This window comes from Podarcis melisellensis, assembly GCF_964234715.1.
Source record: "Podarcis melisellensis genome assembly, chromosome: 10".
Classification (NCBI taxonomy): Eukaryota; Metazoa; Chordata; class Lepidosauria; order Squamata; family Lacertidae; genus Podarcis; species Podarcis melisellensis.
The window spans coordinates 47,863,428-47,888,311 of NC_138542.1; the positions used below are offsets into that span (position 1 = coordinate 47,863,428).

A 24,884-nucleotide genomic window follows, 5' to 3' on the forward strand; every position below is an offset into this window, starting at 1 on the left:
ATCTTTACAATGCCATTCCTTTCCTGTCTTCTTCTTTCTGCTTATAGTACTTCTTTCAAGGCAGCCCAGTCTGAAATGCAACCCAGTAAAACCAAAGGATCTGCACTTTTACAGCAGATTTGGCCTCATTGCCGTAGCATTTAATTTTAAGGCTTAAATCCAAGTGTTTCAATTTAATTTCACTGTCGGCAAGGTTGCCTCTGAATAGCTTTCTGCTTCTTCTGGTTTCTTCTAATCTGCTGAAAGCAAAAGCAGGCCAACCATTTCAGCCTGAATTTTGTCTTTCTCTGACTAAAAACCGCTCTGAACAGTCTTTCACTCGCCTCTTGATTTCTGTTCAGAATGCTGCTGCTGCATATCTGATTTTCCCCAACCTGCTGAGATGCCTCTCTGCTCTCTTCACTAACCCCCAACCTTTTATCAATTTTTTCCTCTCCTCGTCAAACCCACATTTCTTTTACTTAGCACATGCACCCTCTTTCCTCTGCATCTTTTTTCACCATGAAACTCTCTCTTCTCTCGCTCCCATTAGTTTTTCTCCCAGTCTAATCTAATTCCAGACTAGCATCTTTAATAAAGGGGGGGGGGGACCAGCATCCCATCTTCTCTTTACTTGTTATGCAAAAAGAGTGTACCTGAATCGTACAACTTGTTCCTCTCCCTAACAGCATGACCTTGGGTCAGTCACGATCACACAGCTTAATCTACCTCGCAGTGCTGCTGTTGCGGCAGTAAAACAGGGGTGGGAAGGAGTATGTTCACCTGAGCTGCTTGGGGTGGAAGGTGGGCTAAAAATGCAATAAATAAATGGTTGCAATGTCTACTGCTTTCAGTGGGATCTGGTTACAGACAACTTCTGCAACTCTGCTGCATAAGATTAAGGTAGCACCAGATTTAGGGTGGGGTGGGTGGTTTTCCAGCATAGGACACTGAGCTGAGGGGGTGCATCATCATCATCATCATCAAACCTACCATATATTTATGTGGGCACCTACTGAGAAGATCCACAGAAAAAGCAACTGTACCAAAATGAATTATTGTCAAAAGAATACATGGCTGCATGGGCGTAGCCAGGGTTTTTGTTGGGGGGGGGGCAGAAGCTCAGTTTGCTATGTATTTTTATTGATTTAGGTGGGGTGCAGCTACCCGTCCCTGCTCCCCTCCTTGGCTATGCTCATGCATGGATGTATGGAAACATGAAGCATTAAGTGTAGCTCATGCATGAGGTTTATTTATTATTATTTTATTATTTTAAATCAGGTTTCTAATTCTCTTACAGTAAAGAAGCTGAGTATGTGTATCTGGAGGGTAAATGCTTAGAAATGAGAAGGATTCCAGCAGGCAAAGAGTGTTGGCACTTTACTCATCGCTGGTCTCGTTCCTTTCCTGTTCCTCTGTCATTCATCACAACAACCTATCTTCCTCTGCAAAGTTAATTGTTCCAAACCTCCTTCCTCTGTCTGTTACAAAAATAAATAAGAAAAATTGCACCGGTTCCCGAATTCTGATTCAGTCAGTCGTATGACTTCACACTTGGGTATCCAAAGTGTGAGATGATCTACTTAAAGATAAACGAACAAGCCCAAGCTCATTAAAAAAAAAAAAAGAAACAATTTTATTAATGTTATATTATTACAATTTGTAGTCAGGGTCCAAGCTTCTTTCTAACACCCTGTGATATAAATCCAGATCTGGTATATATATTGAATGTCGAGAAGGCATAAATTGAGCCCAATCCAATGTGCCTCCTTGCTTTGGCTTGGGGATCAGTGTAAGAATTCATGACCTTTTCTTTTTTTGCAAAAGTTTTGAATAGGGTTTCTTTCAGACGTTGTGTATTCTGTGGAAGCTGATCACAAGGGTGGGATATGGTACCAAGCACAGTTTAACAAGCAAATTTTAAAAATTCCTTAAGGCCATAAAGAAATATTGGAATGAGTGAAAAATATAGGATGACATCTCAAGAGGTCAGGGTGGGACTGATGCAGCGAGCAGGTTTTCATGGCACAGAATTAGGATTGCCTTGATGCAGAAATAGGGTGACACAAGCTACACTCAGGCTCCCCTTTTGCCATTGATCTTTCTGGTGCGTTGACTGGAACAAAGCAAGGTTCAAAAACCTGCTCAGTCCTGAAGCTCAGTGGGTGACCTTGGGTCAGCCACGCTCCCTCAGATGACCTACCTCACAGGGTGGTTGTGAGAATAAAACAGGGAAAGGATAGAACTGCATATACCATGAACTCCTTGAAGGAAACGTGGGGTATAAATGTAATAATAAATCAATAAACAAAGTAAGTTGCCCTGGGAATGTCCTCTTCAGTTTGTCTTATTTTATTCCTTCTCATATCTACTTGCCTGTGTTTGTTTAACACGGGAGACCCACCGGGACAAGGGAAGCCTAAAACAAGAGGCAAATGGATATATCTATCACACTGTGGGGGGTATGAATAAATTTTATTATTATTATTATTATTATTATTATTATTATTATTATTATTATTGCAGTCATAATCTGGCTTGCTGCTCTCTTTTATCAAACATTGTGCTTATGCGATAAGAGAGAGGTTAAAAAGATAAAACAACTACTGACCACTTTCCCTTTCTTTTGCAGCTTTGAGCAAAAACACTGTGGAGGTTTCAGTAAAAACACTTCAGGGGTGAAGGTGGGAAGACAACTTACGAAACAATGTAGTTGGTTTGAAAACGTTAGAAAGATTTAATAAAAACTATGTGTAGAAAGAAAAGGAAAGGAAATGTGTTCCTTTTTCTAGTGAGCTATGGCTGGGGGAAAACAATCCACCATCTGGAGCTCAGTACTGCAAACGAGAGGGAGAAAAATCTAAGGAGGAATCTAAGCGAGAGGGTTCTTCCTGAAATACCTTTGTGCACAGAAATCAATTGAAGAACAAGAGTATGACGATACCCTTGTTGAAACAAGCACTGAGGGAGCTGGATGTGGTCTCCTGTTGCAAGTGATCTAAACTCTAAGGCAGAAGTTTCACAAATGGGAGATATTTATAGAAAACACTCAGAGGGAAAAGAGGATGTCAAGAAAAGCAAGAGTGCTGCAAAGTCTGCATAAGAAGATGGTATCGTGCCTGACTTGAATTATAGTGAACCTGCTAAGTTTTGAGAGATGCTACTGAGATTGCAAAGGAGCTAAAAATACTGCCAAACTTTGAGACAGAACAAGTTAGAAAAAGGAGAAAGAAATGGAAGTTTGAGGGTGAGGCCTAAGAAGATGCACCACAAGATCCAAAACAGAAATTCAAAGTAGGTTTCTGCTATACTGTCTTAGACATGGCCATAACAATCTGTTGCAGAGAGAGTCCAATGTTATTCCCTATTTGGTTAGGTGTATGTTATATAAAGTATCAACAAAAAAATCTATTGAAAATGTACTTAAGGTCTGCAAGAATTTGGAAAAATTACTGATGCACAATGGAAACAATGATATTGATGCGGAAGGTCTGTGCTGTGAACTTCTATCTACAACTCGAAGATTTCCACAGTCCATGTGGACACAATGAGTATTTCTCTTCATCCTACAACAAAAAACACCTGTATAATGTGCCTAATGTTTCTGTTGCTTTAAGTTTAAGGATCCTGCTTATACTTCCAGTATCAGTGGCAAGTAGTGAACAGTTTCTTAAAGCCCAAGCTTATTAAAAAGTTACATAACTCAACAATATTGCAAAAGAGGCTACTTGGCTTAGCAACTATATTAACTGAATATGCCCAAGCAACGGCACTTGACCTGAAGGCATTGGTGACAAAATCTGCAAAGGAGAAGGCACACAAAGGGAGGTTTCGATGTGCCTGAAACTGAAACTTTTAAGAGACTTACGGTAAATGTTGTGAACTCACAGGTCACAAAATCATTCATAATGATTTTCCTGCTAAAACATTTTCTTTTGCATTTGAGAAAGATAATGAAAGACTGCTGTATTTTTTATTCTTGAAATTTAAAATAAATGTGGCAGTTTTGATGGGATGGAGGCTGATGTGAGTAGTTAGCCTTGCCTATGGCACAGAACAGCATGGTACTGGTAACCCTTCAACTAGTGCCAAACAGCAAATCCAACCATTCCATGGTTCCCGCTGCCTTAGCTCTTCTGTTTTAAACCTAGCAACAGAAATAACTGTGTGCAGGTCTAACATGTGCATTAAACCTAGCAACAGAAATAACTGTGTGCAGGTCTAACATCTGCATCAGTCAAGATGAAGTGGTAAGAGCGGACAGTACCATTTCAGACTAGTATGGTCAGGTGAAAAACAGGACAGGTTTTAATAGCTGTGTAGAAGAGGGAATTTCAATAAGTGTAGCTTGTCCTGCAAGCTTCAGCACTATGGCCTTTTTCTGCCAGTCAGCCGAAACCAGGGGTCAGCAAAGTTTTTCAGCAGTGGGCCAGTCCACTTTCCCTCGGACCTTGTGGGGTGCCAGACTATATTTTGATTTTTTTTTTTAAAAAAAGAATGAATTCCTATGCCCCACAAATAACCCAGACATGCATTTCAAATAAAAGGACACATTCTACTCATGTAAAAACACACTGATTTCCAGACCATCCGTGGGCTGGATTTAGAAGGTGATTGGGCCAGATCCAGCCCCCAGGCCTTAGTTTATCTACCCATGGCCTAAACTTAGTGGTTTGATGCAGAAGCAGCTTCATCTTGGTACCAGACACCTTCAGTTTGGGGAAAGAGGCACCCAGGTGTTGTGCTTTGAATCACATCAAGGGAGAGAGTCCTCCTTTTATATTATCTCTGCTTCTCTTTTATCTCTAGGGAAATTCCAGCCAGGTTAGCCATTAACTAGGCCTTGCCATATCTTATCTTCCTCAAGTTGGGAGAGGGGGAGTGGAATTGCTACAGAATGAAAACCCTTGACAGGTTGTGTCCTTCATGCAATCATCTGCCACAGGCAGCATCTAGCAAACATCTGATGAAGCCCAGAAATTGCTGTGACCTGGAGCATTACAGGCACTCAAGTGTGTCTCGCACTTTCACATCAATTCATTTCAGTTTGGCCTTCTGCATCTAGAAGCGAATCTTTGCACATTACCAGCCCACATAATACTTGTTCCTTTGAGGACTGCAAACTTAATTCTCCCCACCCTCCAAATAATATGTTTTTAAAAATCAGCACTGAATACATGCCGTTGAACCGTTCTACAGATACACATATTGGGCCAAGCTGGTGGTGGGCCTGAAATGGGATTGTGAATTATCTGTGTTTGTGAATCTTTTTAAATGCATCTTTAAAAATGCATCTCCTCCCTTTTAAACTCATGGATTCAGGAAGTCAGGGTAACAAACACAAAGGCTGAGGCTTGTGAAAGATGCTTTTCAAGGGGGCTGTTAACATTTGTGAACTAGGTTGGCCAAAAGGCAAAAAGAGGTTGAGAATTCTGGGGCCTGTGTTGCTGCAAGAAAGAAGAATGCTTTTTTTGTAACTCTTGAGTATTTGGGCAACTAACCTCTGATGCATCATGTAGACTCACAACCAAAGAACGCTGTCCAATCAGACTCTTCCTAGGAGTCTGGTAAAATGATTAGTCAGTCATTCATCCCCAGTCTCATCACCATTTTACTAGCCTAAGGAAGGAGACTTCAGTTGTTAGGAAACTGCAGGAGGAACTCTGAATGGGTGTGATATGTTGGTGTAGGGTGCATGGATGGGTCTTGCAACCAAGGACCCTTATCTAGATCCCTAAAGTTGTCCCAGTCTCAAGGGGGAAAAAAGAGACTACCACATCACCAGTCAGTATATAATATATGTGTATAAAAATTGTAATATTGAGAACAGTAATAAGTGCAAGGAATACATAGAAGGGGGGAATCTTTGGTTTGAAGCTTATCAGATAAACCAGAAAGATCTTGGAGAGATGTTTGTCAAGAGCAAGCAACACAAGGTCCCCTCTCTGCTTCCCTATAACATATAGAAACATGGCCAGGAAGCTATGGAAGCTCCAATTGGTGACTGGTTTTTCACACACCGTCAATCCCTTGGGGCATGGGTTGCCAACATGACCCACCCATGGACCCACACCCACCCACAGACACATTCACTGGCAACACAGGGTTCTGTTTCCCTGCCTGCTGAAATTAAGCCAATGAAAATGCTTTTCGCCAAGGCTAATCGTGGTGGTTTGTGACACCACCACCACCCAAAAGCCACACACACAGCCGTACCACTATTAGGCTTTGAAGATTCACATTTCTGCCCTTTTACTATTATATTATGGGTTTTTATGTTGTAAACCGCCCTGTGGTGTTCTGATGAAGGGAGGTATAAAATTTTAATAAATTAATAATAATAATACAGTCGCCTGATCATTGTGGTGGGGAAGTGATCATCCTGATTATTGGAGCTTGAGGAGGAAAGGTTAACTCTTGCCTCCCCATCCTCACTCTCCAGGAAGATCACCTCCACTGGGTTTGCAAAAGGAAGCAACAACACTCCCCCCCCCCAAGTCTAATTGCTGGCAGAGGGGGGAGTCTGCATGTGTGTATAGTTGCCATGGATTTATGCGTGCTTGGTTTTGGTGTGAGCATGGTGCCTTGCAATAACACTTTTCTCTGGTTTGCCCACAGGCTGAAAAAAGAAGTTGGTGATCCCTGCTTTAGGCCTAAACCAGTCATGTTCTTAAATGTGCCGTTGCATTTAACATGCTTATATATATATATAGAGAGAGAGAGAGAGAGAGAGAGAGAGAGAGAATGCAGTTAGCAGCTGTGGTGTGTATGTCTGATAACTACTGGGACAACAGCAGGCAGAGTGGAGGCGAGTAACTCTTTCTTTCCCTGCTGTTGTCCTGACAAAAAAAATCCTTTGAAATTGCTGTTTGCCTTGGGAGCAAAACTTCCTTTGACAACAAGGGCTGTAGCTCAGTGGGAAAGTTCATATGCAGGGGGTCTAGGTTCAAGCCCTGGCATTCCCAGGTAGTGCTGAGAAACACTTGCCTGAAACTCTGGAGGGCCACTATCCACCAGTGGAAATAATACTGAGCTTGGTGGGCCAATTATCTGACAGTATAAGGCAGCTTCCTTTTTTAAAAAGTGCACGTTAAATGCAAAGGTACATCGAGCCTGGCTGATAGATTTAACCCAGTGCTTCCTAGAACCCAGCAGCAACCACCAGAATGACCAGCCCTGTAATACCAGTGTGAGCCGAGTATTGAATCTCCCCACAAATGCCATTTATGTATAACTGCAACTGCAACTCTTCAAGTTCCTCAGGCCACCAGTGGGTTGAGGTCAGCAAGTCAAAACCCACGGGAGTGAGGAAGCCTCCCTCCACAGTGCTTGTCTATTATATTCCTGCTGTTACTTCCTGCTTTCCTCTCCCTGCTCCTGCCACATAGATCTCGTTGGCAGTTTTTGCAGGAATGGGCTTCCTCCAGCCACTGCCAGCTTGTTGAACAATCAGAGTGCTGTGAGGGACAAGTTGTGTGACCTCATCCCCCAGAAATCTCTGCCTTGGCACAAAAACCTCTCTGTGTGAGCGTCGGGGAAAACGGGCTCATTCCAGAGAGGCTGCATTGCCAAGAGGCATCTAAACCAGAGGACACGTGGAGCGCTGTGATCCAACAGCCCTTGTTGAGCAGAGACACCAGGAAGGAGAGGAAAGGACAGGCAAGGGTTCCCCAAGCCCTTGGAGAAACTGTGTGCTCTAATCATTAACGCTCTTGGACAGAACTAGCAGTATACAAACAGTATACAATACTGGACCTTGCTGGACAGAACTGTGGAGAAAAGAGCTCCTGAAGGGTGTATATATTATGGGCAAGAAAAGACTCCTTTGCCTTATCTGTCCCTCCCAAACACTGGGGAGAAGGGCAGTGAGACCCTACTCTGGACTGGTGTTTACTTGAGTCAACCGAGCTAGACACCAAGAGAGCAAACTTTATGGAATCTTTTTGCAGTAACTGGGTCAGGGAGGGAGAGGAACAAAAATGCATCTTCCTGGGTCTTTCTAAACATGATTTCTATGGGAAATCATGTGGTGTGATGCATTTTGATTCTTACTGGCAGCCATATCAGATGCTGCACAATGACTTCTTCCTCATGGCTGGTATGTCCTCTGAATACCAAGCGTTCGCTCTTTGGCATCCGCCTCATCCCTTTTGTTTATCATCTAAATAGTTTCTTGAGAGCAGAGTGATTTGACCACAGAAAAATGCAGACAGGGCTGGAAAAAGGCTGTGTATGAGTATCTCCTAAAATATGCAGAGTGGGGGGCAAGGGGAGAGTTGGACTAAGGAGCCTGATTCTTATGTTGTTACTATGATAGGAGAAGATGACAACAACCGCCAGCCTTTTTTGTGATGACCTCTTCAAAATGTGCCTCATGAGAGGATTCAGAGTGACCCACCTTATGTTTCACATGAGGTGTTTCCCCGCCAAAAGCATCCCTATGTGTAATTTACCTGCTCACAGAGAAGGCTTGACCATATTCACTCTTTCTGGGGTGGGAAATTGTTGCTGTGGGAGAATATTTCCCGTGAGGTACATTTCAAATGTACTTCTCCCCACTTTGTTAGTGAAACTTGAGGTGGGGTACAATCTTTGAGGACTCGATAATGCCGTTATGCTTGTCTGAATGGCCCCTGAGGCCACATCTTTGAGGACAGGGATGGGGAAAACCAGATGTTTTTAGATTCCATCTCCCATCATCCTGCCCATTGACCATGTTGGCTAAGGCTGGTGAGAATTTGGTTCCAACATCTGGAGTGCCACATGTTCCCCATGTGGGACAAGTTAGGCATGTTAAGGCAGACTGAGGGGCTCCACCCAGCTATACCCTGAGAAGTGCTTTTCTTCCAGAACAAGCAGCCTGTGGGTGAGCTACCACAATGGCAGTGAGGCTGTGAGTGCTGGGGACACAGTTAAAAAACAACAACAGGTATGGCTTATGGGCCTTACATGCCCTATTCCTGCTCTAGGAGACCCAGGGAGCAGGGTGAAAAGAGGCCCCCCTCTGTCTCCCATTTTGTGAATCGGATTCCTACACTTACATAAAATGGAGGATCCTGAACTCAATTTCTGTGCAATCCCTGGAAGCAGGGTGAATAACAACTTCATAGATAGGCTTCCCTGGAATGAGCTCAGAGTGATACCTCATAGAAGACCAAAATGTACATTTCCTCACTAGAATGCAAAATGAAGGATAAACAGACCAGGTCCAACCCAGGTTTCAGTAAATGAAGAAATGGATGGAGCACCAAAGAGCCAATTTGAGGTCAAATCCAATCCAAGTCTGGTGTTCCTTATAAGCAGAGGAGAGATGACATCTTGGATGGTTTGATGTTCAAATATCGGACTGGAAGATTAGTGACTGTGATCTTTACCTCCAGCAGAAGACAAAAGTATCTCCTGATAGATGAATAATGTTGCATTGGGACTGAAGGAAGCCTACCATCTTGTGGCTTTTCCTGTTCCACCTAGACCTCAGGTTTGCTCCTTTTTCAAAAAACTTCCCTTCTTATAATTGTTTGACAGTGGTGTGCAGGGTCTCCTTGGTTTTCCCTCTCTTTCCTTAAGGATAAATTCTTTTTACTGGGCCATGGAGGGGTCATGGCGCAATTTTCAGTGACAGAATCAGTTAGCCAATGGGGTTAAAGGGAAATGTGAACTCATTAACACCTGTAAATGCTGGCTGCATCGCAGAGCCATGACCTCAATGAAAGAGCCAACAAAGGCTAGCCATCTCCTTTGTATGGGTCTGCTTTACTTCTGTCCCTTTCTTTAGACCACCAAAGCCAGAAGGAGGAGCAGGAGAGCAAAGCAGGTAATTGAGCTCCCTCCTTCACAGGCCTATCACCATCTAGAACATCTCCAAAGAAGGCTAACCCTGTGAGTTCATACACCAGTCGGCCTGCAAGGTGCATAGTTCCCTTTAGCACTGGTCTCTCCCTGGGAGTGTGATGGGAGGTCACAAGAGAGCATCTACAGCTGTTCAAACTTTAACTTCATCGTCCTCCTCATCAACATAGTCAAAGGAATCACTGTGCCTCTCCCTAGCAATGCTTGCTCCATCTCTGTAGAACTCTTCTTCTTCTTCTTCCTCCTCCTCGTCTTCCTCCTCCTCTACTCTGTGGTGCCATCTGGCCTTGCGTTCCTGCTGTTCAGCCTTCAGTCGCCACATGTTGGCATCTGGGCTTTCCCACGAAGCTTGGTTTCTTGGCTCTTCTCGCTGCTGCAGGCTGCGGTAGGAAGCTAACACCTGGGCTGCCCGGTTGAATTTTCTTGCTTCCGTGTCACAGCCATTCTGGTGCTCTTGCCAGTGGGTTTCTTTCGGCACTGCTCCCAGCTCAAAGGGCGGGTTCTTTCCCCTAGAGCAGGGCGATCCTTCCTGCGACGACTCTCTGGAATGAAAATCCCCATTGGCACAAACGGATTGCACCAGTGGTGAACTGGCCTCGGAGCGAACCCAAAAGCTTGGTGCAGTTTTGCTCTCTTCATTTTTAGCATGAAGAGACCCTGGTCTCCAGGGCAATGAGTCCTCCCCACTGGTGTCCTCTGGGCAAAGAGGTGAGGCAGTGTCGCTGCAGGCTGAAATTTTGCCCTCCCCTCTTTCCTCCTCTTCTGTGTTGCTGCGGTCGTGATCTCCTGAGAAGCTGATGACATGGAGGAGTTCACTCATCAGGGAGGGGCCAAGATCAAGGTCAAGGCGAAAAGACAGCAAGGAGTCTGAGCGATTCAGCGCTGATTCGGCACGGTGGGAGCTTTCCTGGGTCTTCTCTGAGCGAGGAACACGAGGGATGGTGCAGAATCCAGATTCCACTCCTGAAAAGGCAGTGAAAGCAATGGTCAGAACAAAGCATGAGAGAACCTGTCCTTTGCAGTACACAGCCTTCTCCAATGTGGTGCCCTTCAGATGTTTTCGAATGTAACACCCATCACCCCCACATCCATCAGGACGGGAATTGTAATCTAACAACTTCTAGGGAGAATCAGGTTGGGGAAGGCTGGTGTAGGATGGGAATCCTCTTATCCATATATCATACAAAACATATGGATGGGTCAGCATTCATCTCCCGGTATCCCAGGGAAAGGGAAAGCTGTTTTGTGTGGCCCAATCCTTCTTTTTAAAACCCTGCAAGTCTCTGTCCCTCACAATTGGAGAGATGTTAACAGATGTGATAGCAAAAGAAGGGTGAAAACTAAGCAAGCGTGTCAGAATGAAGACCACATTTATTACGTTTGACAACTGATATGGCTTCCAAGACCCAGTTTTGCTGCTTTTCAAGTGCTTAGTCAAGGTTTCTCTGCATCAGAGGATGGCAATTTCAGGATGAGGTTATTGCAGAAGGAGCGCACTGTGTCAAGCTAATGTTGATTCACATTTGCTATGCTCATGCACGTTGTGTTAATAGCATGCAACTAAAATATGCAAATTAGCCACAGCTCAGTGGCTTATGAGCTAGTTCCAATGAGCAGCTCTCGATGCTAAGAGCAAATGGTTCATCCCTGAGCTCACCCGGTATCCTCCCTCCCTCCAACAGAGTCTCTATCAGATGTAGAGAGTAGAGGAAATATGTGACATCTCAGTATGATAATGGCACACCACTTTTCTTGCTTGTCTTTTCTATCATCTGGCAAATAAAACTCAGTGGCCTGAGCTTCCCAAACTTTCAAAAACCAGGGCAGAGGGTGTTTTCCTACCTTTGAGGCACAATGTACTTTCACAAAAACACATCATTTATTCAGTCAGCTCCCAGAACGGTAGGAGGAAGGTGTTTACCTTGGAGTTAGGGGGCAGGCTAGTTAATACTTTGCTTTTGCCCAATCAGTCATGGCTCAGGGGTGACATACCAAGATTTGGGGGTAAGAAGGATACTTCTTACATCACCCCAAACCAAGGGTATCCAAGGTGGTTCCCTCCAGCTGTTGCTGGACTCCATCTCCCATAAACTCCAGCCATTGGCCATGCTGGCTGGGGCTGATGGGATCTGCGAGTCCAACCACAGCATTGGCTACCCCTGCCTCTATGCCTGTCAGCTTTAGGGTGGGCTGTGCCCTCTATCAGGATACTATCACTTTCCATACAGAGGCAGAAAGAGGGGGATCGATGCTGCCTTGCTAGATCCATTGGGCATAAACTGATGGGCGATCCAATAGCTGCCTAATAACTCAAGGCACTCTCCAGTCCCTCTCAAGTGCTACAACAAGTAGTGTGGGGCTCATTGGTTTAAAGATACTTTGATGTAGATGCTGATCACTTTTAAGTTAATAGCCTTTGTGAATAACCTTCAGTCTTTTGTGTACACCGTTATGATAAGAGCAGAGCGAATTCTGCACCAGGGACATTTGGCCTGGGTGATGAAATCGTAGGGTTGGCTGCGCCGCAAATAAATAGCAAGCAATGGGATTGCAGGCTTGATTGCACTGCAATATTAGCTAGATGAATTGGAGAGAATGGGGAACCAGGTCTACATTTGAATGACTGACCCAGGCTTCTCCTTTACTCATAAAGCTGGAATTAATCTGGGTGAAAAGAAAAGGCGATATAAAGAAATCTGGGGGCGGAAGGATGTGTGCGCGGCAACTGCTGCATGGCTTGCAATGTTCGACAGAGGGCAGCATTGCCCTGCTCTCCGCCTTGATGAAAGCCAGGCAGGCGCCAGCAATGCTAGAGGGGGGCAGGCAGCTGGGGAAAAGCCATTCTGCAGCAACAGGAGCTCAGAACAGAGACCGTTATTCACCTCCCTGCTAGTCCCACCTCAGTGCAAATGCTGCAGTGTGGACATTTTGTATTGGGCGTGCAGAGTCTAGACAGAGCAAGCAGCGTCTCTGTTTAAGCAGTGAAAGTCAAGCTAGCTGCTATGCAAAGCTTTGAGCTCAAATCACCACAGGGCAAGAAGCTTTAGTTATGCGGGTTAGTGGAGGGTCTAGGCTCCCCCTTTTAGGTGAACCAGGCAATGTGTTTTGCCAATGGAGCAGGGTTGCCCTATTGCACTCTGTCTGTCTGCTTCTCCCTCCATTCAATACTCTCTGTTCCAGGACCCATGTTACTGTCACCTTTCCCCCATATCCTCCTCTCTTCCTTTCTCCTCTGCCAAACATGCTGTAAATTCCTTACCCAAAACACACACACAGTCCTATTTCCTAACAGCTGCATGTTCGGCATTTGTTGCCTGAGACAAACATCCAGACTCGAGACAAAAAAGACAGGATTTTCCAGAGCTTCTGACAAGGCTGCTCCCAAATTATTTAACTATCACCTTACATGCCCATGACTATCTGACAATACTGGACAAACCAGGAAACCAATGTACAGCCCAATCCTAGGTTATGAGACAGTGAAATTATCTCCACTGCATTTGCACATTTAAGACCTCTAAAACAATTGGGCACAGGACTGAAGCCTTAGATTTCTTTCTCCATCTTTTATTTCCTTCTCTTCCACACTTACTAACCCCTAAAGTAATGCCAGTACTGTAAAATACCAGCCAGTTTTGTCTCACGTATTATTATTTTTTAAAAAAAATTCTGAGCCGAAAAGGCTGTCAGTATGGCTTACATGGGAACAATGACAAGCAAGACTCGTTACATATCTTGATTCCAATCACAAATCAAATATATTTTAAAGCAAAATCGTTAATGCTATCTTCACTCACACGCACTGCGCACATTCAGCATAAGTTGTGAAAAGCTTTTCCATGCTATGCAAATGATACACACATATGTTCTGTATGCCAGTTGGGGGTAACCTGTCTTTTCCAGAGGTACAATTTGTAAATGTGCAGGGTTTTTCACAAATAACACTGAGCATGCAGATGAGGCAGAAGTGAGGTCTAGAGTTTCCAGACTTGAAGGGCTTGTGAAAGGCTTGAATCTCCAAGCGGGCAAGGATGCATTTAATAATAATAATAATAATAATAATAATAATAATAATAATAATAATATTTAGAAGATGGTGCATGCAGCTTTCAGTCTGGCATGAGCTGGCTGCAAATTATAGCATAGACACGCTCTGTGTGTGCATCTGCCCTACTCTCCTCTCCTCTCCCAATTAACCTCTGTCTCCAGGACCCATCTCCATGACATCACCAAGGGCCACCCCAAGGTCTCTGGTTTGGGCCCTGAAATTTCATGGTCTGGGATGCTCCTGACCTGACCTGGCAACTCTAGCAATAGCACTATCCTCCCCTTAGGATGCTCCATACTTTCGTCATTTGCAGTCAGCAGCAGATGGTGGGGTGGGGTGTTGCTGCTCACCTTACTTCCACTTGCTTGCACTGCTGCTGCTTACCATAGAGAGGTGAGGCAGTGGCAAGGCCAACATGGTGCAAACACACTGGCAGGGACAATCCAGCACTCCCGCTGGTGTGTTTGCACTACACCCACTTCTCCCCTCCCCTGTTACTTCCTAGTAAACAGCAGCAATGTGACCAATCAGAGGTCAGGTGAGCCATGGTGCCACATGCAACTCTGTCTGCTATTGTTCACAGTTCAGCAGACATCAATTATTTTTCTCTCCTGGTCTGCTTGTACATTTTAATCTTATTTGACTTGCTCATAATGTCTGCAAAGCTGATCTTGTTGCACTTGATTATTTTGCTCTAGTTTCTACCAATTTAGCTCTTGCAAAGTTAAACTTGCTTATTTGCTAGCAACATGGTAAAGAAAGAAAGAAAATCAGCAAACGACTTCAGAGAGTAGCACTTTGATCTAAAGTAAACAATGAAGAAACAGATGAGAGAGAAAAGTAATAAGCAAGTCAATAAGCCAGGATAGTGGAGGTATGCAAGCAAACAAGAAAGAATCAGTAGCTGTCTTATAGACGACCCTATGCGCTGCACTGACCTAATGTTTACTCTGAGGAAAATAAGAGGTCTCTGAAACATTAGTCATTCCTGAAAATATCCAGGGCCTTTGCTTTGCTTTTCTGTAATATTCACTAACAGCATGTATAGTTGCAATGAGAGATCTACCCTGCCCCTTCCTTTCCTTTTCCCTTGCTTTTTTCCCAAACCATGTTTCCCATCATCAGTCTTTCAGACTTCTGTGGAGAACTGGGTAGACCAGAAAACATATGTAGCTATTTCTAGCCTCTTCTTAATGGTGCCAGGAGTATGTGCAGTGCATTCTGGGATTGCATGACTTGGCAGAAATATCACTGCTTGTACACTGGTAGAAGTATTGGAAAAGCCATCACAAGGAAATGGATGAGATCTATGGCGCATACTTAAATGCTTTGCTACCATTTGCTTGTGTGTGTGTGTGTGTGGGGGAGATTTATGAAAACACTCAGAGTCCTGGAGAGCTACGTCCCAACAAAAAACCTTCTATCTCCTTAGCTTTTATTTTATATTATGTTACTCACTTAAAAGTCTTCTAGACCTAAACATATGTACAGTCATGTTTGCCGGTGATGCCCGTGGAACAACTTAAATGCAAGCCTGTCATTTAATGTTGTTTATTGGACACGTTGCAATGACTCAGGAGAAAGTACTGATTTGTTAGTACAGCAAGCTGCAGACTTGTGTTGTAACAAGTAAAACAACTGAAGAAAAGAGATTTAATGGAACAGATAGAGAAAGAGCAATGAGGAATAGTTGTACTATTACGGAAGAGGCCAAGTTCAGCATGCTGCCCTTAAACATGCACAGCACTCCTAAATAAACAGAAATCTCAAAAATATTCAGTAAAGAAGTATTTGCATATGTGTAGGATTGTTTTGATTGCCACCTAAGAGTGAAGCAAGGCAAACCAATCCACCACCAGATGCCACCTACCATAGCCAGAGAAGCTGTTGGGAGTGCTCTTGAAGGCAAAGGGAACTCCAAAGCCATCGCTCCCGTAGCTTCCTTCATTGAGCTGCGGCAGTGATACGGCGTTCTTGATGATGGGTGAGATGGCAGGGGGCGTAGGAGAGGCCTCGTCCTTGTTCCTGCTTCCTCGGCTCCTTAGCGGGCTCCTCCTCACGTGCCACAGTGTCCGAGCAAAGAAGTTGTTGGGCTTGGCTTCCTCGCCGCCATGGTTCCTGAGGAAGGAAGTGTCCCCAAAGGCATCGCCGCCACGACCCACATGCATGGTATGGCGGAAGTCCCCCAGTGGTGGGCTGATCATGTCCGGGGTCAGCTCCACTTTGAGACGGCGCTTGCTGTGGGAGCCAGACACCCAACCAATCACCGGCAGCTTCCCAAGACTCATCTCCTAGCCCGTTTATCGAAACACTGTCTCAGAAATACAGCGAGGTGCCGTTCAAGAGAGGTGGGCACAACTCTGGAGGTTTGTTGTGTCTCAGTGACCTGTCACAGTCCAGGATCCCTCCATCACTTGTCCCTCTGCTTTCTTTCTTGCTTCAGAGGTCTTTCTTCCGACCTATTCAGGACCAACCTGTCGTGGAACTTCTAGGTTTCCAGCTGGGTGTGGGCACCTGATTTCCACCCACCTCTGTAGATCCTCTAGATAGCGCCTCTTCACAGCTTTAAGGAAGCCACCAGGCTAATTTGTTTCTTCCAGGTCTGGGCCTTCAGGAATGCAGAGAGATGTGTGTAGACCAGAACCCCGTCTCTCTCTCCTTGGACAGAGGGAGGAGAAGCAGTGATCAAGGAGGCTGTTGTTACACCGGTCGTTGTTCCTGTCTGGCTGGAAGTGTGCAAAGCTGGAGGATTAATGCTAATCCGCTAACTCTTCTTCCGCCTGCTCTTTCTCTCTCCCAGCTTCTCTTATTCTACCTCCCACCGGTATGGGAGCTGGCTAACAGATGGGACAGCAGGTCGCCAGAGCCAGAGTCAAATGCCTTGATCCTGGATTCCTGCTGTAAGAGGTTCTGAAAAAAAGACAGAAAGGAAGGTGAGGCTCCTGAGCTGAGATGGTCTGAAACTGAAAACCTCAGAAGTGAGACTTTGCTCAACTGCTTCTTGTCGCCAACTTGTGTAGCAAAAGCTCACTTTTTGCATTGTGCTCCATGGGGCCCATTAAATAGGACTTCATCTAAACGACTAAACAACAACATCTCAGATGCCCTACCAGGTGGGTGAGGTTTTCTGCCTGTTACGCTTTAGTGCTCTCATGGTTTATATTTAGTGCAACATTGTTGGTCAAGCAGTTGTGGCGAAGGCACAAGGACTTCCAATAAGCAGGGAAGAATAACTTTCCCCCTTATCTCCCTACTCTGCTAGCATGGCTCAGGATGGCCAACAAGATAGTATGAAACAAAATTTGATGGTGGGTGGAGGTTGTCCTAATTTATCATATCTGTCTAAGTTTCATTGGTTACCAGTGATTACCATTAAAACCTGGCATGGCTTAAGTCCAGGATACCTTAGGGACCATCTCCTTCCATATCACCCTGCCTGCTTCTTAAGATCCTGAGAGGCCCTTCTCTGTGTCTCATGGAGGGTGGGAAGCCTGCTTCAGTGGGGTGGGAGGGCCTTCCAAAGGAGCAGCACCCAGATGAAGGCACACCTGACCTTGCCCTGCGAAGTGTGGTGGGTTGGCTTCTCCACTCACTTGTTTTTCACTGCTTGTTGTGCACTCTTATTCTGCCGGGTTCTCACTGCATGTAGCAGATAATGCTTTTTTGTTTTGACTTCAACTGTTCACCTTATCTCATTGCCCTGACTTTTTTTAAAAACAACAACAGAAAACCATAATTTTTAAAATGATTTGGAAGCAGCTCTGAATGGTATTTTGCTCAGGGTTTGAAATTTCAACAATGACGAAAAGTTCACAGGTTTGACATGTTGCCAGATTCCAGTACAAAATTTCCTTTCATTCAGCTGGCTCCCAAGAAGTGCTCTTATGCCCATTTCTCAGCTGAATACCCCCTTTTTTTTTAGCCTGTTGCCTTGTGCCGGCCCTGCCTTTAGCCGTTCCAGGAGCTATATCCCACCCCCCCTCTCCATTTGTTCCCTCTCTTGCGGATCACCTTGGAAAGCACAGGTGCCAAGGCAGGCTAGAATGCCATACTCTGTGCCAGGGCCACGTCTCCTTCCCAGCCCTGGCTCTTGTTTGCTCACTCAGGGGCCCTCTTATCTACGCAGCTGGCAAATGAAAGATTAAAAACCTCAAACTGGGATTTATGATAGATGTTGACGGCCCTCCCCCCACCCCAGGAGGGGGAGAAAACAGTGACCCTCTGCCCTTCATTCCTTGGGCAGCCAGTGTCACTTGTCTGTTGACAAAAGGACACAGAATTGGTGGTCACCCATGGGGGTGAAGGCAGCCTGAAAAAATCACAAGATTGATCGCAGTAGTAGTAACAACAACAACAACAACACCCTCTCTCCAGTGGATTTGCTATTTGCTCCTTGCATTCAGTGCCAGCAGTGCTATAGCCTTCTTCTTAAATAATGGAAGGAGTTAGTCTTAAGCACATGGTGCTCCCTTCTGCCTGGGACCTTCTTCTACCATGTGCACTCTCCAATAAACTATGGTTTCCATCACTACAGAAGAAAGAGCTTGCTGCCTTTACTGATAACGTTGTACACAGGTGGGCCACCCACAGCCCACCTGAGCTCCATGCAGCCCTTCACCATCTTTGGTGCAGCACCCAAACTCAGGATGGGGCAGGGAGAGAGAATGAATGAATGATGGATGGATGGAGATGAAAGAGGAATGAATGAAGTGAGAGAGAGAATGGGTGTTTGTGTGTGTGGAGAGAGACTGAATGGATGATACATGACTTATGAGGAGACAGGTAGAAAGAGAGAAGTAATATCCATTTCTTTTTCTTTTTACTCCACCTGTCACCACCTCCCAACCACCTTCCCCCAAGGGAATATGGCCCTTAACCCTGAAAAGGTTGTTCGCCCTGCATTTTAGGAGACATATTCTCCAGCATCAGGGAATGGAGCAGAACCCTCCATGTCAAAAGCCAAAGTGCTGTAATGCTTCAGGGCCACTAACCCCCCCCACCCGGGAGGTAATACATGAGCTTTATTCAAACATACTCTCTCATACACATGACAGGAGCTAATGAGGAATGCAAGATGCAGTGTTTATTTATTTTGTAATATTTGTAGCCCACCTTCCTTTTTCAAAAAAGAAATCCAGGACAAATAGATGATATGTATCAATAATAATCAAACATAAAAATAATATTTTTTAAAAAATATTTCATCAGAAATGCTAGCAGTTTTGCCACCTTCTTTATGGCAAGGCTCCCCTATCTTTAACAGCTGCAGGGGCCAAAATTCAATAGGTACAGTTTTATCCAAGAAAAGAGATGCAATAGTTGAATTCTTCCCATCATGCAGCTGTTAGAGGCCCCAAAGCCCTGCCAGTAACAAATAGTGGCAACCTAAAATACAGTTATTGTAAATAACAGTTGCCAACTTTTTTCTGGCAGTGTGTCTGTACATTTCACAGCTGCACAACAACCACAAATTCAAGAGTCCCAGGCTTTTCTTATCAATGTATCTCCATGCTGAGACTATTTCCAGCTGTATTTTCTGTGTGTCACGCAGCTATGAAAGGCACAGGAGCCCTTTCAGGAAAAAAAGAAGGGACTGTTGATGAAAATTTATCTTGCTTTTAATTCTCCCATTCCCTATATACCACAGAGATACAATCCACTGCCTAGAACAGCCTTCATAAATCTGGTGCTGATGTTTTAGAGTACAACTGCCATTATCCCAGACCTTTGGCCACATTAGCTGGGACTGATGGGAGCTGGTGTACAAAACATCTGGAAGGCACCAGGTTCAGGAATGATGGAGTCTAGAGCCATCAGTGGACCACATTGCCTGAAAAGCTCCAGAAGAAGGGGATGCATTCCTGAGCCTTGCTTCCTCTGGAGCCTTCTCTCTTTGCAGGCTACGAGCAGAAACTGGGAATGTACAGAATTGTAATATACACCATTTTAAGAAAATTATGTGCTGGTTAAGGTAGACACATGGAGTGACCAGAACCAAGGGAGAACGGGATCTCCTGTAACTTTGACAACATTGAAGAAAATGTAATTTTTGCAGCTGGTCTTGTCACAGTGTGGCATGGTTGAGAAAAGATGCACCTGCTGCAATTCCCTGTTCCACAAACTATTATCAAGTACAAAGCACCAGGCATCTCTTGCATCCAGTCAGTCTAGAGCTAACCATTCAGGCTTTTCGTTACGTCACATTCAAGTGCAGCCAGTGAGCAAACCTGAATGTACTGTAGCTGGCAGGTACTATATTTCTATTACTTCCTACATCATGCTGACCAACATGGCAGCTTTTGCAGGAAGCTGGGTGTGTATGTTCTCATTTCTTGCACAGAAGCCTAAACATGTTCATGGCATATCTCTACAACTGTACAGTCAGGGCTAAGCACTGACTCTTCTGTCCTCTCCCTTTCCCTCCAAGTCCCTCGTACTTCATTCCATTTGTGAGTTTGAGTGTAGGAACCTATTCATTTTATTTGTGTACAATGTACAATGGCCTGGTTGACACATCACATTAAACCATGGTTTAACACTGACTGAGGGCGAACATCTAGCAGGCCACAGCTTCCCTATCCCTGGTCTAGAGTATTGGGCTAGGAGGCCTGCATTCCTAGTGAAACTCAGTGGGTGACCTTAGTCCCGTCACTTTCTCTCAACCAAACCTACCTCACAGGGTTGTTGTGAGGGGAAGTACCCTGTATGCCACTCTGAGCTCCTTTTAAGAAAGGCAGGACAAAAATATAATGAAATAAACAATAAATAATTCCTGACACATACAACAAGCTCAAACTCTAACTCTTTGAGTCCTTGCTGCCCCGGGTGGCAAATGCCAAGCAGTGCCCTTCCCCTGCAGCCAGAAGGCCTTGGTCTAATGCCCAAACCATGTGCCACTGGCTCCACAGAGCTCCTTATCTTCCATCTTTGGCTCTGCTCCCTCTTTCGTTCTTTCTCCTTCCAGCCAACCTAGGCTGCTGCTGCTGAGACTACCAAATTAGTCTGGAACGAAAACAACAAAAATCTTTCCCACTCACTAGAATTCACAGGCCAAACATCCAGTTATGCCTTTGTTTGAGGAAAGCTCTCGTGGTCAACAGATGAACAATGGCTTTTGTTCTGCTCCTCAGCCTATGTATTTCATCTGTCACATGTGCAGCGGACTCCTAAGCGTATTTACTTGGCTCGTCCAAATGAGTTCAACAGTTGCATACTCCCAAATATGGGTGGATAGGATTGCAGCCATTGCTTTACAGCATTTGCCACCCTGGCCATCTGTCTAGAACAGGCTTTCCCAGCCTGGGGCCCTCCAGATGTTTTGGGCCACTACTCCCTGCATGCCCCTGCTGATGGGAGTTGTAGTCCAACGTATCTGTATGACATCAGGTTGGCACAGGTGCTTTCCCCCTACTTTTCTAGTATCTCTCAGGTTGAATACCCAGCTTTCCTTCACCCCAGTCCTGCCTATTATAAGAACCCCAAAGAAAGAAGAGAGTGAACAACATGAAATGGCCACCATCTTCATGACGCCTCTTATTTTAGGGGATTCTTCTGGCTTGCTGTTGTACAGCCCACCATAACTTAATCAATGTATCATGTTAGTTGCCCATTAGGCTTTCAGTTTTGACCCGGTAAAGTTCAAAGAGGTCACCAGAGATAGTTCTCTTCCAAATAAGAGTGAAAGGGAACCGATCCAGATGTCTCCTTGCTTGGAGCAGCTAGAACCCAAATTGGCTTCCCTAAAGGTAGGCACACGAAAAGCAGAAAGAGATGGTTCAAGGTGGTCTGAGAACAGAACTAGAACTGTTTGGAATCACACTTTTGAGCGCAATGAGTCCTTGCCCATTTCCCCTTGCTAGGCAACACTTAAAGCCATATCCGCTGAGCCATGTGGAACTGGAACCAGTAAAAGTCTAGAAGATCCTTCCGTTGGAGATAGTTTTCCTGCCCAGATCGGGAGAATAGTCTGGAAGGTCAGCCTCATAAGCCTTGAAAGCAAAGTGATGTGTGTGTGTGTGTGTGTGTGTGTTTATCTGATCTTGAATGTCAAAGTACTTCAGATGCACCTGATGAAGTGAACAGTAGTCACGAAAACTTACGCCATAATACATTTGTTAGTTTTTAAGGAGCCACAAGACTTTGATCAAATTACTTCCTAGTCCCTTCACATATACACACTCCCCTCCCCCCCGTAATTCCCTTTCCTGTCTGAAAAAGCAAAGTGGCCTGCTTAACCTTTCAAAGAAAAGATGATCCAAACTACTTTCACCTGGCGTGCGCACACATCACAACTTCTGCTTCGGTGACCATTTTCCTCTGTGACATGGCTCCCTCTTGACACCTTAGACCTTTCTCCACCCTGCTATCTCTTCTTCCCTCTCTGCTCATTTCTCCCCATCTACAAATCCCCTTTCAACTTACATTTCTCTTTTCTCTTATATTGTCTCTCCCCTTCTCCTTCCAGTGCCCATCCCGCAAACAACTTGCTTTCCATTTCTCCTCCTGGCCTCTTTAAATTCACATTTTCCTATTACAGCTTCCCTCCGTTATTCCCTGATTCTCATATGATGATGAGGAGGATTTTATTAGCAGTTGCCATTGAGCTCTATTTCCTTTAAGGCCCCCGATGTCACTCCCCACCCCACAGCTCCACTTTCCCCTTGCCAGCCCAGTCTGCCTCACACCCCTCATGTGTGACACGCATACAAATACCAAAAACTTTTGGACTTTACCTTATCTTGAGGGGACAAAAAAAGAGAAGACTTTCTGAGGAGCCTGGATTATTTTTTTTTCCACACAGCAAACTTGCCGGCACGCCCACAACACGGGGAGAGCGGTCCCCCCTCGCCCCACACAGCCTGCCAGTGACGTGAGAGACCCCCAAATCCTTCGCCCTCCGTTCCCTCACCGCGGGCATCCAGCACTGGAGCCGCTGGAGGAGGCACGAGAGGGATGTGGAGAGCGCGGGGCGGAGTTTCAGCCCGCCCTGACCAATCCGGAGCCGTCAGGGAACGAAGTCCGGAGGAATGGATTTCAAAAGTCCGGCCGGGGGGAAATTCAGGAACTCCTGAGCCCCATCCTCCCCCCCCCCCCGTCTTTCCACATGAGACTTCCGCCTCACGAAGCGTCTGGCATTCTGGCTGCTTCCCCCTCGCGAAGTGGAATGGAGGGCCAGCCTCTTCCCGCGCGCTCCCAACAAGACCTTCTTTTCGCCCAAAACTCCAGGGGGGGAACTAGACGGTGCGCCACGCGCGCAAAGAGCAGCAGCGCGCATGGGACGTGAGAGCGTGGATCGCAGGCAGTGGCGCAGCGGGGTCCTTTTCGACACCCACCGTCCTTATTTTATGGGAGGGAGGGATTCAAGCGCATACCGGAGAGTTTTAAGTCCGCGCGCCATCGAAGTGTCTTCAAGCGCTCTGTTGCCCTAGCGTGACAAATCCATTTTGACTTCTTGTGTTTAGGATAGGAAAGCTCCGGGGGTTGCACTGAAAAATGTGGGATCAAGGGTGCCAACTTGAATGAAATAAGAGTGATGAGGCAAGTAGGTCCCGCTCAGCATAATTAATCGCATGATGTGGTGTGTGTGCACCATTTGAATGGCAATGTCCATCAACTTGGGGGGGGGGCGGGCGCTGGACCCACCTCAAATATTTTTAGGGGCCCCCAAAGAGACCTCGACCGCTATAAGTTGGCTCCTATGCATGAGATGCACCAGCAAGTAAGGGGAAGGCATAGATGAACAAAAGTCCAGAAGCAAATCAGGATGAATGTGTAACCAGCCCACAATCAAATCAGAACAAATGCTCAAAGAAGGCCAGGCATCACCTAACTTCTGTGTAAGCTTTGGGCAAGCAAATTAGAATGATAATAATAATATAATAATTTATTATTTGTACCCCGCCCATCTGGCTGGGTTTCCCCAGCCACTCTGGGCGGCTTCCAACAGAAATGAAAAATACACTAAAATGTCACATATTAAAAACTTCCCTGAACAGGGCTGCCTTCAGATGTCTTCTGAATGTCAGGTAGTTGTCCATCGCCTTGACATCCGGTGGGAGGGCATTCCACAGGGCGGGCGCCACCACCGAGAAGGCCCTCTGCCTGGTTCCCTGCAACTTGGCCTCTCGCAGGGAGGGAACCGCCAGAAGGCCCTCGGAGCTGGACCTCAGTGTCCGGGCAGAACGATGGGGGAGGAGACGCTCCTTCAGATATACTGGACCGAGGCCATTTAGGGCTTTAAAGGTCAGCACCAACACTTTGAATTGTGCTCGGAAACAAATGAATGCTCAATAAGCCTTACACCACGGACCTTCAGCTGTGCAGCACACAGTAAACTCTTGTCTTGTCACCTGTCCTCCCTACCTTTCCATCCTTTACAGTTGGGTCTATATTGGCCATGCTGACTGGGGCTGATGGGAGCTGGCCTCCACCACCTCTGGAGGGCCACAAGTTCCCCATCCCTGCTGTAGTGAGTCTAGTTACTTCCAGAACAGATTGCCATAATGAGCTCCGGATGGGACTGCCCTTTGGTTCAGAATGCAGCTACCAGGTTTCAGTCTGGAGTCAGTAGATGAGATAATACTACAACTATTCTCTTCTAGCAAAACTGGTTAGCAAGTTGTTTCTGGACTCGGTTCAACCCAAACACAGATCTTTGCTATCTTGTCCTTGATTCTTTTCTAACACTGGCATCCTGTACAGGCATTTTAAGGTTGTTCAGAAAACATACTTTCCGCTGCAAGTCTTATCCTGGAAATATGCAAATCCTACCATGGTACGACCAGGTTCCATGTGCGAAAACAGTTTGCTAAGTCTTGAGATAAAGTTCCCCGGGCAAACACACCCATGCAGTGACTCCTGGTAAGTTCATGGGAGACTCTCGGCTGCAGCAGTTACTGAGTCCTTGATGCAGTAGGGACAGGAGCAGGGGACATTTGGCCAGATGTAGCAATGGCTTGGTGTTTGGGGTAGGTGCTGCAAACCAGTGTCGATAGTCAAGCCAGCACTG

The 24,884-nt window shown here is 45.6% G+C and overlaps 1 protein-coding gene across 1 annotated transcript; it reads right to left on the minus strand.

The window, feature by feature from the left end:
- Positions 1 to 5,764: 5,764 nt before the first annotated feature.
- CDC42EP1 (CDC42 effector protein 1) lies at positions 5,765 to 22,785 on the minus strand. Its single transcript, XM_081929201.1, has 3 exons — positions 22,609 to 22,785; positions 15,747 to 16,786; positions 5,765 to 10,791 (listed from the first exon to the last, which is right to left on the minus strand). The coding sequence occupies exons 2-3, from the start codon at positions 16,162 to 16,164 to the stop codon at positions 9,962 to 9,964; spliced, it is 1,248 nt and encodes a 415-aa protein (XP_081785327.1). The 5' UTR covers positions 16,165 to 16,786; positions 22,609 to 22,785; the 3' UTR covers positions 5,765 to 9,961.
- Positions 22,786 to 24,884: the final 2,099 nt, after the last annotated feature.